We start from the raw sequence: 19470 nt of genomic DNA, 5'->3' as shown, positions 1-19470 counted from the left end.
TGTGACAAGCAGCTTCTCACACTTGTTTTCTTGTTCTTTTCTTTTTCCTTTTCAGCCCTCGTGTCTTGGGAAGCAGGCGTTAGTGGCTGGCATGAATTATATCCACGATATTCGACAATGAGGTTGCAAGCAAAATCGAGGCGTGGTCACCTGGGCAAACTCTGTTGTTTCATGACCTGCTGGGAAACAAAAACGACTGCATACTCAGTTACTACAAACCGATGATGAAACGAAAACTAAATAAATTTTCCCACGTGCAAGACATCTCGCAACGCGTGTACTCTGATGCCTAAATTGTCAATCAGTATGCCTCCAAATATGGAAACTATAATAACATTGTGACATAATTACGAGTTTAGAAGCAGGTTTGTGGTCTGGGGCTAGGAATACTGGTAACCTATTGAGTTTCGGCCTGGACTTTGTGAGACTGCATATTTACATAACAGAGTCCCATGGGCGGAAAACAGGACACCAAGAGGACCATCAATCACCTCCAGCCTGCCACGTAATCAGGTGCATTGTCTTGGCTGTGCAACTCCGTGATGAGGGTATGGTGAAGCATCTGTCTTCAATGATCGTTCAGTTTCAAAACACAAAACACAAATGTACAACTCAGGATCTTGATGTAACATGTTGTTCTCTATGCTCAGACCGCTTTCGACTTTTGAGCAATTTCACGTCCAATGTTCATTTAGGACCACTTGAAAATACCATTTCCAGTTAACAGCTGAGATCAAGCAGTAATACTTGGCAGATGTAGATGAGTTTAAGACTCGGGCAAGCTCCATGGCCCCGACAGAATACTTTCCCCAGTAATCGCTGGTGGAAGGGTGCTTAGGTGCGTGTCTGGCATATGATACCTAAGCAGTTGCGTATCGGGATACCGTATTTTGCTTTCAACAATCTTCATTTTTCTAAGCGTTTATTAAAGATAGAGTAATAGAAGCAAGATATGGTGAAGCTCTTTCTCTCCGTGAGTGTAGTTGAAACGTGTCTTTTGCAACGATGACAATCTCAGGTCTGACCGTCTGTGGAAAATCTGAACAATGCAATGATTCACTGAGAAATTCGCCAGCACGGGCACACTGGCTTATCAAAATAGCATATAGACAGCCGTACTGCTGATGGACATGGTGATACCAGAGAGAAGGGCTAGACGCTTCAGACTGAAGAGATGAAACATTCTAGGTAATTATGTTCGCATCAAATCACTCCCATGATGACAATCTGCCCGAGTATTTTCGTTACGAGTACTTAAATTATTTTCACTGACCTGCGTCGATGTCTGGCCCAATTTGTCTTGTCCTATCGAATGTCAAAAGTGGTCATCCTCAAATTCCAAAACCTGATCACGTCCATATCGAGCAGAGAGACGGACAATGTATCAAACCATTTTTCTTCTAACCCGATATGTCACAGTGACTAATCATGCACTTACACAGCAATGCATGAAGAATTCTAAATTTGCAAGGATCCACGGATCGTGTAGCTGTACACATGACGCCCAACAAAACGGGGCGAGTGCGCACTGTAGAAACCCAAAGATTTGATCCGGCTGCCTGATTCCAACCGACAGGGTGCTCATCACGCATCAACCACCAACAGGTACTTCAGTAAGTAGTAGGGGATGTCTCCACCTCATGAAGGCTGACAAGAGGTGTTGACGTGGCTTTGCATTTCTCTCGTCATAGCCGAAACCAATACCATCTCCGAGGTCCTCTCTACATATGTATTTGTAGACAGTGAGACCCAGAGGCTTCAAAGCATAGGCTCCATGGTGCTTGACTCATTTACCCAAAGCACATAGGTCTTATAAGTACTTGCCTAATAGGTAGCCAGGCGAACTGAGTGTGGATGGTGGATTGTTTCGGACTCTGAATGATGCCAGGTCCAGTTGAGTCGCAATCAGTTCGACTGTAGATCACTTTCACACATTTAGACGTGATTCAGGCTGCAAGTACTACTTGAAGTAAATACTTTACCTGGGTCTGAACCTTCGGCTTGTCGTCTTGTTTAGTATTCTATACAGTAATCCGACGCATCCACCACAACGGGTCGCCATAATCGAGGGAGGGTATGTGTCATCGCGGGGGAATGTGGACAGATTCTGAGCACATGCAGCCATCACGCACTCGTATCTCATGTGGTCATCTATCCCGAGGTCTGCCTAGCTGACATGCAGATCAGAGTTCCCGGCTCGCATTTTCTCGCTCCAACTCTCAAAAGCCAACATAAGGAAGGAACACCACCTCAGGCCCCTGGATGAGCGAGAATGACAGCACTAAATGGTCCACGATCAACAGTTCCTTGTCGATCATATGCTGTCAAGTAATGAGATTGGGCTCGCTCAGATCGGGCACGACGAAATTCAGCGGACAAGACCGGTAATGTAAATCAGGCTGGGCATTGAATGCTATGCTCCTGACAGGAGGCTGTCTTTTCTGTCAACCAGATTGAAACTGCCAGTGCATTCACTGTTGCCTGGCGGGCATCAAGTCATAAGTAATGCTCACAACCCGGCCCCGAGCTGTTAACTCAGACGGGGGATAAGAGTCGACCAATTACCTTTTTTCGGAACTACGCGGGGGCAAGCCTGTCATTACCTTGTCACGTCGCACCGCTCGAGCAAAGAGGTTTGGATTGGGCAGTGAACAAGGGATGGTCGAGATCAAATGGACATGGACATTTATCTGTTGCCTGGCGCCACCAGTGATTGCGCTACCAGTCTTAGTCGGAAGTCGGCTCCACGCTTGTACAGGATCCATCCCTCTTTTTCCCTCTTACTCTCTCTCTCTCACAAGAAAGCGAAGGATTCCGCACCTGAGCGTGTTAAGACACATTGTAACTCATATATCTGCCGCAGACCAACAAGGCTTGTGTTGAAAGTAAGGCATCTGACAGGTCATGATCCTTGGACCTCTCCGTTTCTTCTTGTCCTCTCTTTCATTCACTTGCTTGGTAGTTTCGGCTGGGAAGCTCGTGCTCATACCATTCAGCGGGGCATTCTTGTTTAGGCAACCATATTTCTTCGAAAATTACACGCTGCATTCGCGAAGACCCGCGGGGCAAGGGACCGTGTGATTGATAAGTGGACTGTGCCCAAAATCGAAAGCTGCAGCTGTAGGGAGCGGGAACGGTAGCGGGAATAGCCATGCCAATGAGGCGTCCTGGGTTTAATACGTGCTGCTGGTGCTTTCGACCATTTCTTGAAACACAATTTTCTTCATCTTGTAAATCAAACTCGCTCGTGTTTTTCAGACCCGTGCTCGCCCAAAAGGCTTCCTAGGTGTTCAGAGGCCATATTCTGGATCACTATTGAATATCGAGTCCCTAAAGGGGTAGTGCAATGAGTAAGTGGCTGACGCTGGGGCGGCGCCCAGCTACAACATCTGGTTCAGCTTCTCATGTAACCTTCTCATGCGCACAGTCTATTGGAGATTCTCGGAATTCGGAGGAGGCCTAGACCTGGCTTCCCCCTAGCAATATACAACAACTGCACGTTGAGATGGTAAAAGGGGAACAGTATTCGACCGTCTGGCAAAGTGATTCCAAAGAGGATGTATCATCGAGGATGTGGCTGCCTACCTATATCTATATGGAGGATCCAGTGATTCAACATGTGTATCGAATGCGTCATTTAAAAAGAAGAACAAGAACCCCTTCGAAAACCTTAGGAGAATAGAGATGTCCTTGCTGAAGATTTAGGCATGGGCAACCTAACCTGATATTGCGCGCGGGGTGAAGTAAATATTGGTCGATATGAAGAAGTTCTGGAAGAGAACCCGTCTCACAGCAAGTCTGTACATCGTTCTTGTTGATCAAACATTATAGTTTTCAAACTTCATGTTCAAAGGGCGTGCATCGCCGACCAAGCTCCGTTAGTTGGGTGCTCATAGCCCCCTGGTAGCATCCACGCACCTAGCCTCGTTTGGTTCCATTGTTCTTGCTGTTAGAGGTTCATACCAGGTCTAGTGAGAAAGACAAGGGGGAACTGATGCATTACATCAGCACAGAAACAGCACGTGACTAGCGTTTAACATCCCTTGATTGGACCCTCGGCTCGAGCCGCCGGTTTTGGGACGTCTGACAATGGCGGACGCAGCGTAACACTAGAACGGGGAGGGGGGAATCTTTAATTCGGCTGCCTAGAAAAACCGACTTCAGGCAGCAACATTTCGATGCTCTTGAACGGCACAAACGCACTTGGCGCACTTTTCTCATCCGTGATGGACATGTGCTGGCGGGTCTAGTGCTATCTCAGTTGTATTACCGGTATTCATCGGCGTTCCACGACACGACATCTCGCTTTTAGGTCCCCCACAGTGCCCAGGCTCGTGCGGAATCTCGACGACTTTGGGGACATGCATGCCTAGTAGGAGTCTCGGCTGCCCCCATCGAATATCATCAGGCTATCAATTGTTCTTGAACTACGTCCTCAGCTGCATCGTGATGCCAAGTTCAATACACACACACATACACTCGAACCGCTACCTTCCTTTCTCTTCCTCTCTCCCGCCTCTTCCTTCGTCTCGTTTTCGCGTCCCTTCTTTAACACGGGCTCTCCTTCACTCCTAAAGAACCGGACCCACAGCTCGTCCCAAGCTGCTGAGGCCATTTGCTACCGCTTATCCAACCCCCTGTTGTATCCAACGAACCGGGCAGGGCATCATTACGCAGCCACACAGTCGACGCAATCAACGGATTGTTGCTGGCTGACGCCCTTCGAGACCAACTATGTTTTGACTGGCAACTTCATAATCACCGGCTGGTTTGAATTCTCCCACATCGTCACCATTTTGCCATTGACGGCCCTGCTGTGATCAAGTCTCACCTCGCGACGACACCATGGAGTCATACGGCTTGCCGCAGGGCGGCTTCCAGCTGCCTGTCCAGCGACGCCTGAGCCGGCTCTATACCGATACCAAGAAATCCTCAGACTTCTTCAAGCAGCCCATTCAAAGCGCCGAGGACCCAGACATCAAGTCACTGCATCGGAAACTCAAGATACAAAATGACCGGCTTGTCACCTGGGGTCTGGGCTGGTCCGACCCCGGAAATGCGGACATTATAGATGACGCCCTCTCGAAAGCAGGTGTCAGCGAAGTTGTTGGGAGCATCATGTCGAATATCAAGGACATCCTGGCCGAGGCGGAACCGCTGTGGGCAAGTTCCAGGCGTCAGGCTGGGGAGACTTCCAGGCCCATGGGGGACAAGAAGATCCCCATTGTGCCATGGGACAAAACTAAGTTCCAAGAGCTGGTCAGAGATTTGACCACCTGTATCGACACACTATATGACCTGTCGAGAACACGCTCAAGTACAGCCTTGTCTGCCCAGGCCAGGGCCAAAGGCAGTTCCAATGACGACATGCGTGCCTTTGAGTCCACCAGGATGCAGACACCACAGAAGATCGAACCCCAAACCTTGACCAGCCTGAACGAAAGGCAGCCAATACCCATGTCTGAGTTCACCACGGAGACTTCAACAAGAGACATTGTCTACATGAGCACGCAAGCCTATTCTGACTTGACAAGGAACAATGGAAGGCCATACACTGCCCTTCTGCTGGAATATGCTGAGTTTGATCCCATGTTTGCACAGGTGGACATCATGCCAGACATGTCTCGCTTTGAGAAGTTGTCTGCAGGACTACAGACGGAGCCACAACGCTCTCCAGGCTCCTGGACTGGCATACCTCAGCTGCTGGGATACTTTGAAGATATGAAAAATGCAAGGCTTGGGCTGGTCTATCACTTCCCTCCATCGTTCAATCCAGTCTCTTTCGAGTCTATCACCCACAACACACTCAACACTCTCTGCTCCCTGTCGGACCTCCTTGCCAGACCAGACTCTGAGCCACCCCTGGAGGCAAAATTCCGACTGGCCTTCAACCTGGCCAACACCGTATTCGATATGCATGCGCGAGGGATTGCACACGGCAATCTGGTCAACTCGAATGTGTCTTTTTGTAAGGCTGTCGGCATCGAGCCAGGCTTGGGCTCTGGAGAGGTCGATATACGGCGCCCTCTGGTATCCTCTTTCGACCTCTTCTCCGACAGCTTCCAAGAAAGCTCCGCGCCTTCTCCCTCTCTGTATCGCCACCCCCTCGATCCCAAGACCACGGGCGAGAAATCCCTTCTGTCCAACGTTGATTCGAAGGCATTTGATCTCTACTCTCTGGCCATGCTGCTGCTGTCCATCGGTCTGTGGACACCCCTTGAGAACTTGGTTGCGACACCGTCGACTACATCCATCCCGGAATCGGTCCTGGAGCAGCTTGCGACTAGATGCGGTACACTCTACATGAAAGCGGTGCAGACATGTTATGCTGCGGTGGACGACGAGCTCCGAGCAGGGACCGAAAGCAGCCAGGTCATGACGCAGGTTCAGGTCAAGGCCAGCCGCTTCCTCGAGGCCTGCGCTATTATTGACAGTGTTGGTGGGCTGGAAGGTCGTCTTAGCAGTGACCTGGGCGTTCAAGCGCCAACTCGACAGGGTGAGAAACCTGAGACCTCCGTTGTGGCAAGCTCTTCGAGAGACGCCAAGGCACGCGAGGCTGGCTTCTCCGTCTCACCCCAAGTCGAACCACCAAGAGGTATGTCCGCCAATATGTGGAACAAAGTCAACGATATGACAGCTGATGCTGCAGCAGCAGTAGCAACCCCTCAAGCTCCGGAACCGAGGACCAGACGGCCGAACAAATCTCGGCTTTATCCGCAAACGGCACTGCCTCCTGAAGCAGTCGAGCACTGGAATGATGTGCTCATGCCTCAAATCAACCAGGCGCTGCGTCACTTCTACCGAAAGCACCCCGAGTCGGTCGAGATCTCCCTTGAATCCATAGGGGAGTCGGCCAAGGAAACGAGGGCGACTGTCCTGGTAGTGTGCACTTCCGTGTCCAAGGTCAGGGCGATCCTGAAACGGAAGCTGGGCGCCCTATTCGAGGGGCCGGCGGGCTTCGCGTTGAAGGTGTGCCGAGGACAAGTACTCCGGTCGCGCAATGATGGTACCGGTACGAAGCGCAGCATGGCCCAGGGAGAATCTTCTGAAGTAGTGGCCGCGGCTAATGGAAGCTTTCAGGAGCGCCCATCGAATGGAGCCAGCATAGGAGCCTGGGTTGGCGACCACCACCTACCACCCGTCAGCTTCGGGGGTCTAGTTGTGGTTGACGACAAGACATATGGCATGACGGTCCATCACATGCTTGACGACCCCGATGCAGAACAGTCCACCCTGACGCCAAAGGAGGCCCAGCGGATCCAGAGGAGCATGGCCGGCTCCAGGGAGCAAGTGCCCGACCTCGCCGCCTGGTATGCGCAGCAGTACCCAAGCGAGTCGCCTGTCTCAGGCGATAGCAGCGAGAGTGAGGATTACGCAGCCGAGTTCTCGGACGCCGGCACAGATGTCCTGACCGAATCAGCGGTCACTAGCGAGTACTCGGAGTCTGACGACGAGGAGGAAGAGGACGAGTATTCGCAGCCTGGAGACATACCTGGCGTGGAGGCTGGGTGTGGCGACGGATACATAGTCAGCCAGCCGGCCCTGGACGACGTCGACGATGACTTTTACGCTGGTTCTGAGACACGAGACGAGGACCACCTCGATAGCTTTACCCTCGGCGAGGTCTATGCTTCCAGTGGAATCCGACGGCGGAACGACGAGCGCGGCCTCATTCACGAGATCGACTGGGCGCTGTTCGAGTTCAATGACGACCGCCTGCCCGGTACGAATTCCATACCGGCTGGAGTGGATCCAAAGGATCGTTCGATGCACCCCAAGTCCGTACTGCCGGCGACGGCGCTCCCAAATCTTGAGGTGCAGTGTATGGCGCGTACGAGCGGTCTGCAATTTGGTCTTGTTCTGCCCGCTTTGACATCTGTGAAGATCTACGGCCGTGTCTCGCCCAGCCATACGTATCAGGTGACGAGTTCGGTCTCCGAGAAGACAGGCGGCGGTGGCGACCAGTCAAACCTCCCTCTGGGTCTGCCCGGCGACAGCGGCGCCTGGATTGTGGAGCGGGACCATGGACGGGTATGTGGGCACGTAGTGGCCTTCTCCCAGCGCAAGAAGGTGGCGTATATCTGCCCGATGGACGTGTTGCTGCTCGACATTGCCGAGACCCTCGAGGCGTCGGTGATCAAGCTGCCAGGAGGCGAGCCAGTGGTGCGGATGGTGGGCGACAGCAGGAACGAGCGCTATCACGCGCCGGTCCTGGAAGAGGAAACGGATCTCGACGCCGAGATGAGGTCAATGGCGGCCGCGAAGCGGCGCAGCATACGGAAGGGCAAGGGGTCCGTCAAGATCAAGCTTCAGGGCGACGAAGCGGGCGACCGACCAGTCTCGATGGTGGAGGCCGGCGCGAAAAGAGGGGGTATGGGCATGGCGGAGATTCCGGAGGGCGTGAGGAGAATGAGCCTGGGCTCGTTTAGGTCCGGTATCAGGTAACGGCAGACGCAGCCGACAAGGCTTTGAGAGCGAGTCTCGTGCGCGTACCTGGAGGTGGGGTGCAGGATTAATTTTTTAAAATTTTTGGCATATCGCACTTTTGAACAATATGATACCAATTTTGTCTTTTTTGTGATTTATTCATGTAATTACGCTTGTTCTCATCGCCACGTGTGCCTATGTGGGATCGTATGCTTGGTACATATTGTGAAGTATGTAGGGCGGTTCATGAGTTTTGTAGCGACATGGGAGGAACTGAGCAAGCAACACGAGGCGAGCTGGATGGACGGCTTGTCTGCGCTTGGTGCTTTGATTCAATAAGCACGCTACAGATAGGCATAATGTCGTCGGACGGGAAAAAAAGACATAAATCAATAGCAAGCAGATGCTCAGCCCATGCGTGTACTCTTCCCTATTGAAGAGCCAGCACAAAGTACGTAGCCGTGAGCCTTGCGAGTCAGTGGTGGTGATGTTCGGACGAGGGTACGTAACCCCTGAATGCTACAGTATATATTAAACCCCAGCTGGGAGTTAGGGACTGCGCTTGGCACAGGGCGGGCCTAGACCCCCTGAAGCGTCGTCGTTACATCACCCACCTGCTTGGGGCGATTAACCACTAGTGACGTAGAGCGTGCGGGGAGGTTTCTTTGTGGCTGCTCTCGACGTCATCGTCTTACTTCAACCCCACCATGAAACAACCACTCAACATCAACTCCAAGCTGAATGTATGTGTGGTGAGGCGTATGAGATGGAAACAGAAGAGCCTCAGCCTAACTAGCTGTCCAGAGAGCTGGTAAAGTTAATATTTACGGTTCATAGAGAGTTCCTCCTTAGCATGATATGGAGAAATCTATCTATAGCCTCGCCTGGATCGATACCCTGCCAGGCCTTACATGAGATGTGAATAGCTGGTTAGCCTTAGTACTTTTGCATGCTGTTGCTCTCACGGAGGGAGGGACGATAACAGTTGGACATTGTCAATGATGCTAAATGATGCTATTGGATACCCTGTCTGGATGTGACTGGGCTACCCAGTACAATAATATTCCGGCTGCGGGCGTCCAGTACGGCCCAGGTGATGGGGTCTTCTCCTTCACTACTCGGCCGAGCTGGCTGCCCTGGTCGCACTCTCCAATACTAGTAGGGGGGGGGGGGGGGACAGGAGAAGAGGGGAAAGAAGGAGCGCACGAGACTAACGCCGCTCTCGTCTTGTCCTGCTTCTTGGGATTACAACATATCCCCCCTGCAGGCAAAGACGTCACTCCTCTGCTCTCATGGGCAGGAGACACGACTGCCTCATACTAGGCGTAACGAAAGAAGAACGAACCGTCTCGTATAGCACGACACAAGTCCCTCCTCACCTGGTTCAGGTACCAACCAACTCAAGGCCCACTCGGGTCGCCCCCCTTCAGGTTGTACTAGTTCAGTACAAGAAACAGGAACTGTGACAAGCTTTTTGAGAATATCTGGGAGACGCAATACCTCCCTCTGCCTCCCCTCCATTTTCTTTGAATACATAAGCACAGCCCTTGCCAATCTCCTGACTTTTTGTGGTCTTCCCCCTCCATAACACAACATAGATTTACCAATTTTTCTCGTTAGCAGGTCCCAGAACCAACAACACTCACCACCACTACCACATTGCATTATATCTCGCCTCTCTTACTACCACCACCATGGATACTATTAATTCTATTGCCTCCTCTGCCTCCAAGGCCATCTGGGGCGAGAACGCTGACAACAATACCAACGCCGCCGCCGCAGACGGTACTACCACCACTACCACCAACACCAACACGACCACCAACGAAACACAGGGCCAGGAGCCAGTCTCTGGCAAGCAAGGCGATACCTCAAAGGGCGAGCCGTTCGACGCTGGCAACATCGGTGCGTCAAATTCTTTTTCCTATATTCCCTTCGGCCTCCCTCCCACATAGGTCTTTCTGCGAGGCTTTAGCTGGCTTTGCTTTCCTCCGAAACCACCTGATATATAAAACTCGAGGCTAACTCGTACGGTTTCTACAAACAGAACCCACTCAGACCGGCGACAACGCCGCCACAGAGAGCAAAGACACCACCACAGCGAGCAAGGGCCCCACCTCAGAGCATCCCTCCACCACAGGCGACACAGGCTTCAAGGCCGCCCAGGCCGACGTCCGCGATCCCGACACCAACCCCACAACTGACCCCAAGAAGGAAGAAGAGCGCAAGAATGTCGACGACACGGGCAGCGTGGACGCGTCCGAAAACCCAGGCAAGGTGGACGGGCCCGGTCCCCGGCCGATCGAAGACGTCGCCAGGGAGCGGGGTGGTGACGCTGGCCAGGACGGCACCGGCGCGGGTGCAGGCGCTGAGGGTCAGGAAGAGGGAAAGGAAGGTGAGCCGCTGGGTAGCAGTGGCGAGAACAAGGGGTCTGGCGAGGAGTACGTCAAGAGCTCTGGCCTGCAGGCAGACGGCGGAGACTTTGACGCCACGAAGCCTGGTGCTGGGCGTGAAGCCGATCGTAAGTCTTTACATCTTTCCTGTCTGCTGTCTTGAGAGGAATGAGAGATGGGATGGTCCCCGCTGACATTACTGTGTCTCTGTTTAGGCCTTCTAGAGGAGAAGGGAATCCACAACCCAGCTGTGGAGGATGCAAAGAGGTCAGAAGAGACGTCGGCCGGCTCGGAGTCGTCCGACTCCAAGGAGAAGAAGAGTCTGAAGGACAAGATCAAGGCCAAGCTGCACAAGAACTAGAATCCCCTGTGGTGCTACCGGGTTCTTTCCTAACGACATGCCTGAGGGTTGAAAAGGTCATGGACATGAATTATGCTTTTTACGCTTTTGTAATATGAGGCGGTAGAAAGAGGAGAAGGCGCGGAAACGTAAGGGGGCAAAGCGCTTAGATACCTATCTGGATGCGAGTGTATTTTGTTTTATGGCAGGATATAATCATGACCACGAACTACTTCATATCGGTTTCTTAATCTTCCAGCGACAATGTGTGGAACAGAAATTAATATTCGTGCCTAGTGTTTGCCTGGTTTGCTTCAAGATGGGCAGGTGAGAGAAGATCATGAATTGCTGTCCTGGTTCTTCTTCTTTTTTTTCCCTTTTTTTTTTTTTTTTTTTGGGTCGCCGCCGGGCTGTATGTTTTACTGGTCGCCGAGCACCCACTGCTGCTCAGGCTTCGCCGACCTCGAGTCCCGTCCGTCGCAGTGGAGTCACCGCGGGCCGTTGACGGGAGACCGACATGACCGACCCTCTTCCCTGATTAATAGATAGTAAATAGCCCAAAGGGAAAGGCCTGCGAGGAAACTCAAATGTTGCCCCACTGACAAATACGCACATACGATTTTCATCAACTACTTGGAACTACAAAAGCATCCCTCTGCCATATTTCTCTAATCCACAGTTCAGAGAACAGATAATTTGAACCACACGCACAAAGTAAAACGAGAGCACGAGTTACAAGGAAAAACAAAAACATAAATAAAAGAGACAAGATGTGTATGAGCGCGAGCTGTCCAGACTGTTGTGAGTAGAAGCCAAGGCCAGACAAGGGAACAATCGACGACTTCCTCACATACGAACATACACACATACAGACACTCTCTCTTCTCTCTCGTTTTTCCTTCTACCCACTCCTTTCCTCGACACGTTATAAGACAAAGAAGAAGAGGAGAAGGAAGCAATACGGAGAAATATGCTGACAGAGGAGCCCACAAATAGCCAAGAAGTCGTGGCGCGGCTGCGGGAGACACATCCCCAGCGCCATGTCGGGGGTGCCCGAGGAGGAGTGGTGTACGTGCGAGCCCAGGGTCGAGCTCGAGGGCAAGTCGTACCCCAAGGCCGCACGTGTCGCTGCGCCGGGGTTCGTCTCGGGCTTGTTTGGTGGGCTGATGGGTGGTGGGGGCAAGGAGGAGAAGAAGAAGGACGAGCTGTGAAGAGAGGAGTGTTGTCCAGTTCTCTTCTTGTCTCATTGGGGTCTTTGGTCTCTCTCTTGGTGGCCCCCGGCTGTCTGGAGAAAGGGGATTCATCTGTGATTTGGTAGGCAGTCAGTACGAGGGGTCAGAGATTCAGAGAGTTGAGCACATTGCAGTGATGTCATGGGGTCAGGAGACTGTGTGTTCAATGAATGCTCTTGTTTTCAATCTGGCGCAGCAGTGGGCTGGACGAATAATAGATCGAGGAGGTTCTCATGGCCTGTTCTGTCGGCCAGCGGTTCGGAGCCGGTTGCCGAGTCGCTACCGCAAAGACCATCCCCTCAGTTTCACCATTCCCTATCTATTTGACTTATAAATAAGAAGCAGGGTCATTGCACCAGACTACTTCTACTCATCCCTCGAGTCTCGATTTAAACTGTCCTCGTGATTTTGGCCCATTTTGTTGCGTCTTTCTCCACCCGCCCTGATCAAGAATCTAGACCCATCCTTGGCTGCATTCATAAAACGTGACGGCGGCACGAGTCACAACATTGAAAATGTCCCGGGCACTCTTAGAAGTAACAATCTCATGGCTGTTCGCGAACGCCAGGGGCCGCGACGACAAGTGCTTCAACCGCCTCCCCGCATTCGAGGCTTTTTCAGAGCCGACCATCGAGATCACCTCTCCGGCGCGCGGTCCCGGCCCGCTGCGCCAGCCGGCCCAGCTGCAGAAGGAGGACTCGGCTGACGGAGCGGGCAGGCTGCCGTCTTTGGAGTGGATGACGCCAACGAGCCTGGAGGGTAAGGTGAAAGAGTGGCTGCTCGTCGTGGAGGACCCGGATGCGCCGCTGCCGACGCCTATTTCGCACGCGTAGGTCTATTCTCTGTCTTCTCATTGCCTGTGGCTGGCTGGCTAGCTATGGCGGAAGAACTGACTGATAGACTTCGTTGTGATTATTTACTTTAGGATATTTGCTGGCATTGCAGCCACTACTACGAGGGTGGACCATGCCGATATCGAGGTGGCTGATGACAGCAAGAACCTGCTCAAGGGAGGCTTTCACTACGGCATGACGAGGTCAGGCAAAGTGTATATACCCCCTCGCCCGCTGATGAACCACGGGCCCCATAGATGTGAGTATACACCGGCTGGACCGACAGCTACAGAGAGGATACGTTGAGCCATTTCGTGCGTGCGTGCTGACAGTACGTGTGTCTCATAATGTTTGTTAGATTTCCATCAGATTGTGGCGCTGAGCGAGCCGCTGCCGAAGGACTTGTTGACGTCCAAGCCACAGCCTAGCAGGGAACAGATTGCCGAGAAGATCAAGGGAAATGTTCTGGGCTGGGGCTTGTGGGTTGGTGAGTACGAGAGGAGGTGGTAAGTACAAGAAAAGAAGGAGTGAAGAAGAAGGACGAGGGGGAGGGAGGTCTTGATTCCACAGCAATGATGCACTACTGTATGGTACGATGCAGGTTCAGGGTAAGGGTTGACTGACCCTAACCCCAATGTCCCTGCTTAGCTCAAATGCTATTATGTCAATGTGCTTACCACTCACTGCACTACGTCTTATTCCCCCTCAAGAAAAGATACCGCCGAATTCCTCCCGAGATCGCGCATACCGGCTCCGCATCGGCCATCGACATCGAACTCGACCGTCCACCATACCAATCAGCATACACAGAAACAGATATTCACGTGCCTGCCGAATCCTCTGCCTTTTCTTTTATTTTTCTTTCCTTTGTTCGTTGACTATGAGCAGCAACAACGGGGAGAGCAGGGAGTCACTAGATCTCCTGGCCTCGGCCGCCGAGCAGTCGTCGCCCCAGTCGCGCATCAAGAGGAACACGGCCTGCGTCTCATGTCGCGACTCCAAAGTGCGATGCAACGCCAGCGCCGTCCACGGCCAGCCCTGCCAGCGCTGTGCCAAGCTCAGCCTGCCCTGCGTCGTCGACAAGTCCCACAAGCGCGTCAGCAAGAGGAGCAGGTTCGAGGAGCTCGTCCAGGAGGTCCAGAACATCAAGCAGGCTGTCGGACCCCGAGGGGCGACGACGACGACGACGACGACGACAGCCACGACCCAGGGAGGGCAACAGCAGCAGATGCCTCTACCCTCGATTCCACAGACCAACCACCTCCTCCATCCTCAGCAGCAGCAGCAGCAGCAGCAGCATTCACCGCCTGCGCCGCCAGCAACCGGAACACGCCTCTACCCTACAGTCGCCTTCTCGCCCAATGCGACCCCGATGTCGAGCATCTCCTCCTTTAGCGGCCCTGCGCCGCCGAGGGGTGGGCTCGGTGATGCCTCCTCCGTCCCCTCGCTCACGCCAGGAGACCAGATGACGACGCCCTCCACCACGACCAGTACCAGTCGTCCCGCACAGCCGCGCGCCCTCAAGTCGCGCGTCTTTGCCGGCCAAGACATTGATGTCTACTTCGACAAGTACTTCAAGGACTTCCACCCTTACCTCCCTATCGTCCGTATGCGTGAGCCAGACGCCATCTACAATGCAGGGCCGGTCCTGTTTTGGGTCATTATGGTGACGGCCTGCCGGCGGTTGCCTCATGACGGTGGGGTCTTTGACTTTCTGATCGACTCCATCAAGTCTGAGGTCTGGGATGCTGTGTACGTATATCTCTTTGGAAGTGTGCTTCTATGCCTAATTATATATATTTCTATGTTTCAATATGTGTTTTTATTTCTTCTGCTCCAACAAAATTCACTGTGTTCTGTGTCCCATGTATTTGTACCACCCCCCGCCCCTTTTCTCTATACTGTAACGTGCTGTTGTACTGGCTTCAGGATCAAGATCTCTCTCTCTCTCTCTCTCTCTCTCTCTGAATTGTTGGGCCCTGCTTACAAGATACTCGTCAACTATAGGTCGGACCCGCCAATGTCGCTGGCTACCATCAACGCGATGCTCATCCTGAGCGCGTGGCCGCTGCCCACCATTCGCTTCATGAAAGACCCGTCACCCATCTACACCTCCATGCTCATGAACAGCTGCTACCTACTGGGGATCCAGACCGGCCGGGGCGATATTCCCACGCTTCTCTATCCAGTATACCGCCTTGCCGTGTCTAATGAGGAGGCCGTCTACACCTGGCTTGGCTACAATATTGTTTCTCAGCGCATCTCGACCTATAGCGGCACCCCGAGCACGGGACAGTTCTTCAACCGGACCATCGAGAGCGTCTTGGACCGCACCAGTTCCTTCAAGATCCCAACTTACTTTTACGTGCAACTCGAGAGCGCCGCCTTTCTTAATCGGCTGAGTAGGGTGATGTCTGCCACCCTCGAGGAAGAGCGGGGCGTGTCGCATCACATCGTAGACCAACTCTCGGATGACTTTACCAAGGTGCAGAGGCTGATGTCTTCTGTTGACATCTCAGGCAGGTCAATACACATCTCCGCCTTGAATAAATGACATGCTGACAGATGAAATGGAAATTAAAAATAAAAAAAAAGATGTCGACCACTTCACAATCCTCTCGACCCTCCTCGAGGTCCAGATATACTATTTCGTGCCCACGCCCAACTTCAGCCTTGAGATTTACAGGCGCAACACCCTCCGCTGCTGCACCACCGCCCACTTGCTCGTCCAGCTCGCCCTGAAGCTCCAGGCCGAGATCAACTTTCTCTCCCACGCGCCGCACTTTGTCTGCCGTACTCTCCTCACCGCGGGCTGCGTCCTCATCTCAGCCCTCGTATCCCCGACCCTGCGCGATGCCGTCGAGACCTACATCCGCCAGCTCGACGGCGTGACCACTCCGGACATGGTCGTCCTGGACGCCGTGGCCAGCATCCGCCACTGCTCCGTCCAGGAGGCCGACCTGCCCCTCCGCTGCTCCAAGATGATGGAGAGCGCCTGGAACGTCCGCAACGTCCTCCCCGCCACCGAGATCTCCCAGCTCGGCGACCCCCAGTACAGCCACCGCATGGGCATGGGCCTCCCCCTCGACTGTATCCGCCGCTGGAAGCGCCAGATGGAGCAGATCCGCCCTGAGAAGCTGACCCCGCAGCCCCCCGGCGCTGGTGGTGGCGCCGACATTGCCGGGGCTGGTGGTGGCGTCGCGGCTGGTTCCTCGGCCGTTGTCCCTGATCTTACTGCCATGATCGACTGGGATGCATTTATGAAGGACTTTGACTGGAATTTTGATCCCAGCCTGATCGAGACTGTTGTTACTTGAGTCTGCTCCAAGGAGAGATGCTTTGTTTGGTTTTTCCAGGATACTTTATTCCAGCTTGGTATAGATTGAATGTAGGCTAGCTAGCTTTTACCGGTAGCGACGGCGCGGGTTATTGATATTGATGTTCATGTTATTGATGGTATACAACGATAATCCCCATACAATTGTCATGCACATGATGAGAGGGCAAAACCATGGGACTTCTTTGAAATGATGGAAATCGAACAGTTTTAGATAGGCAACTAAGGAGGCAAGCTTGTATTCAAAACACAGCAGCACACACACACACACAGAGCGCTCGCTGACGGAGAAGATAAATCCCGTATATAAAGTCGTCAAGAGACCATGCTCGCTCCTCATCTATTGCCGAGTTGCCTTGCGTTAAAATCCCTCCTCCCCAGGGGCTTCCCTTTCCCTGTTTACGCCCAGGACTCCAGACTCTTGAGCACGCACTCCTCCCCGTTGCTCTCCCTCTTCACCAGCTGCCCAATCTTGTACACCGTCTCGCCCTCGCCCTTGAGGACGCCGGCGACCTTGTCATAATCGGCAGCGGCGACTACAGCGACCATGCCGATGCCGTTGTTGAAGGTCCGGGCCATCTCCTTGGGCTCGACCGAGGCAGCCGTCCGCATCCACTTGAAGACGGCGGGCACGGTCCAGCTGGCGACGTCGATCTCGGCGGCGAGGGTCTTGGGCAGCATGCGCGGCACGTTCTCGGTCAGGCCGCCGCCGGTGATGTGCGAGAGGCCCTTGATGAGGTTGAGCTCCAGGGCCTTGAGGAGGGGCCTGACGTAGATCCGCGTGGGCGCAAGCAGCGCGTCGCCGACCGAGGACGCGCTGTTGTTGTCGGCCCAGGGGCACGCGTCGGTGTACTCGAGGCCCTCCTTCTCCACGATGCGCCGGACGAGGGAGAAGCCGTTGGAGTGGACACCGTTGGACGCCAGGCCGAGCAGGACGTCGCCCTCGCGCATGTCAGTCAGACGCGGCAGCCTAGCTTCCCTGCGCATGACACCGATGGCGGCACCAGCAGCGTCGTAGTCTTCGTCGTGATAGATGCCGGGCATCTCGGCCGTTTCGCCGCCCACCAGGGCGCAGTTGGCCTGACGGCAGCCCTCGGCAACACCGGTCACGAAGGCAGCGGCGTCGGCAGGGCGGAGCTTGCTGCACGAGTAGTAGTCTAGGAACATGAGGGGCTCGGCGCCCTGGACGATCAGGTCGTTGACGTTCATGGCCACCAGGTCGATGCCCACAGTGTCGTGCTTCTTCATGGACTGCGCGATGATCAGCTTCGTGCCGACGCCGTCGATGGCGCCCACGAGGATCGGTGCGTTGGGGTAGCCAGCGGCCGCAAGGTCTACCTCGCCACCGAAGCCACCAATCTCAGCATCGGCGCCGGGACGTGCTGTTGACCGGACGGCCGTCTTGATCATCTCGACGAGCTCGTTGCCAGCGTCGATGCTGACGCCCGCCTCAGCGTAGGTGAGACCTCCTGACGTGCTCGGCTGTGTCCGGAATGCACGGTGCGCAATGTCCTTGCGGTAGAACATCTTGTCGAACTGGATGAGCTTGATGCCCTCCTCGTATGCCTTCCTCACCGCCTCCTCAAGGCTGTCTCCGACCGCGTTGGCGGCAATCACTCGACCGCCCGAGGTCTGGAGCTGACCGCCTACCAGCTGGGTTCCGGCGTGGAAGATGGTGATCCCGCTGTCGGGCGCTGGGGTGCCCACGGTCATGGGGGTCCCCTTCGCATAGCTGCCCGGGTAGCCACCTGCGGCCACAACCACGGTGGCGCTGAACTTGGGCAGGATGTGCAGGTCCACAGAGCTCAGGTAGCCCTTTGCGCAGGCCATCATGACCTCGGCCAAGTCTGTCTCCTCGGAGAGCAGAGGCAGGACGGTCTGCGTCTCTGGGTCACCAAACCGCACGTTGTATTCGAGCACCTTGGGCCCGTCGGGGGTGACCATGACGCCGGTGAAGAGCACACCCTTGAAGGGCATCCTGTCGGATCTCATGCCGGCAATGGTGGGCTCCAGGATCTCCTTCTCAATCTTTTTGATCAGGGCGGGCGTGGCGATGTTGGTCGGGGCGTAGCAGCCCATGCCACCGGTGTTGGGCCCTTGGTCGCCGTCGAAGATGCGCTTGTGGTCCTGGGCGGCGGGCAGGCTCTTGATGGTGTACCCGTCGCAGAAGGACAGAATACTCAGCTCATCGCCCGTCAGGAGCTCCTCGACGACGATCTCGTCGCCAGCGGAGCCGAAGGCCTTGTCGTGCATGATCTGGCGCACGGCCAGGAGGGCCTCTTCCTTCGACTGGGGGATGATGACGCCCTTGCCGGCAGCCAGGCCCGTCGCCTTAATGACCACATCGATGTTTAGGTTTTGGATGTACCTCGCAGCGGCGCCGTAATTGGCAAGGTTGGCATAGGCGGCGGTGGGGATGCCGTGTCTGCGCATGAAATCCTTGCTGAAGGTCTTGCTCCCCTCCATGCGGGCGGCGGCGATGGAGGGGCCAAAGACAGGGATGCCAGCGCCAGCGAAGAAGGATTCGATGCCATCGACGAGAGGCTGCTCGGGGCCAGGGACGACGAGGTTGATATTGCGCGACTGGGCGAACGACACGAGGCCGCGGAAGTCTTCGGCAGAGACACTGGTTTCGTTGGTGGTCTTGGGACAGGTCGCGGTGCCGCCGTTGCCCGGGACGACGATGATGGACTCGACGAGAGGCGACTGGGAGAGCTTCCAGGCTAGGGCGTGCTCGCGACCTCCATTTCCTATGAGCAGGATGCGAATGTTTTGGGTATTCTCAGACTCCATCTTTTCTTTTTTTTTTTTTTTCTCCTTCTTTCTTCTCTTCCGTGTGTTCGCGTGTGTTTGTGGGAGGGGCTTTCTAAATAAATAGAGAACCAAAAGTAGGGAAAAAAGAATAAAA

General features: G+C 54.1%; 6 protein-coding genes across 6 annotated transcripts; 5 read left to right on the top strand and 1 right to left on the bottom strand.

The window, feature by feature from the left end:
- Positions 1–4845: 4845 nt before the first annotated feature.
- Positions 4846–8445, top strand: M406DRAFT_58930 (uncharacterized protein; the record flags this gene model as incomplete). The annotated part of the gene is made up of 3 exons (XM_040924617.1): positions 4846–6595; positions 6659–8163; positions 8194–8445. The coding sequence occupies 3 exons, from the start codon at positions 4846–4848 to the stop codon at positions 8443–8445; spliced, it is 3507 nt and encodes a 1168-aa protein (XP_040780641.1).
- Positions 8446–10121: 1676 nt separating this feature from the next.
- M406DRAFT_343810 (uncharacterized protein) lies at positions 10122–11396 on the top strand (the record flags this gene model as incomplete). The annotated part of the gene is made up of 3 exons (XM_040921919.1): positions 10122–10332; positions 10475–10948; positions 11036–11396. 3 exons carry the CDS (start codon positions 10122–10124, stop codon positions 11179–11181), a joined length of 831 nt encoding a protein of 276 aa, XP_040780640.1. The 3' UTR covers positions 11182–11396.
- Positions 11397–11930: 534 nt separating this feature from the next.
- On the top strand, positions 11931–12371 carry M406DRAFT_247507 (uncharacterized protein; the record flags this gene model as incomplete). The annotated part of the gene is made up of 2 exons (XM_040916467.1): positions 11931–11961; positions 12157–12371. The coding sequence occupies 2 exons, from the start codon at positions 11931–11933 to the stop codon at positions 12369–12371; spliced, it is 246 nt and encodes an 81-aa protein (XP_040780639.1).
- Positions 12372–12907: 536 nt separating this feature from the next.
- Positions 12908–13735, top strand: M406DRAFT_35669 (uncharacterized protein; the record flags this gene model as incomplete). The annotated part of the gene is made up of 3 exons (XM_040923506.1): positions 12908–13221; positions 13318–13484; positions 13584–13735. The coding sequence occupies 3 exons, from the start codon at positions 12908–12910 to the stop codon at positions 13733–13735; spliced, it is 633 nt and encodes a 210-aa protein (XP_040780638.1).
- Positions 13736–14105: 370 nt separating this feature from the next.
- Positions 14106–16542, top strand: M406DRAFT_245367 (uncharacterized protein; the record flags this gene model as incomplete). Its single annotated transcript, XM_040916325.1, is given in 5 exon segments — positions 14106–14381; positions 14448–14977; positions 15233–15731; positions 15745–15748; positions 15821–16542. 5 exon segments carry the CDS (start codon positions 14106–14108, stop codon positions 16540–16542), a joined length of 2031 nt encoding a protein of 676 aa, XP_040780637.1.
- A 419-nt stretch (positions 16543–16961) lies between these two features.
- Positions 16962–19438, bottom strand: AD-2 (phosphoribosylamine-glycine ligase activity protein; the record flags this gene model as incomplete). Its single annotated transcript, XM_040915124.1, has 1 exon — positions 16962–19438. The coding sequence occupies exon 1, from the start codon at positions 19353–19355 to the stop codon at positions 16962–16964; it is 2394 nt and encodes a 797-aa protein (XP_040780636.1). The 5' UTR covers positions 19356–19438.
- Between the last annotated feature and the right edge of the window lie 32 nt (positions 19439–19470).

Source organism: Cryphonectria parasitica (assembly GCF_011745365.1).
Source record: "Cryphonectria parasitica EP155 unplaced genomic scaffold M406scaffold_1, whole genome shotgun sequence".
Lineage (NCBI taxonomy): Eukaryota > Fungi > Ascomycota > Sordariomycetes > Diaporthales > Cryphonectriaceae > Cryphonectria > Cryphonectria parasitica.
The sequence above is the reverse complement of the archived record's forward strand: the minus strand, read 5'-3'. Positions and strand labels throughout refer to the sequence as shown.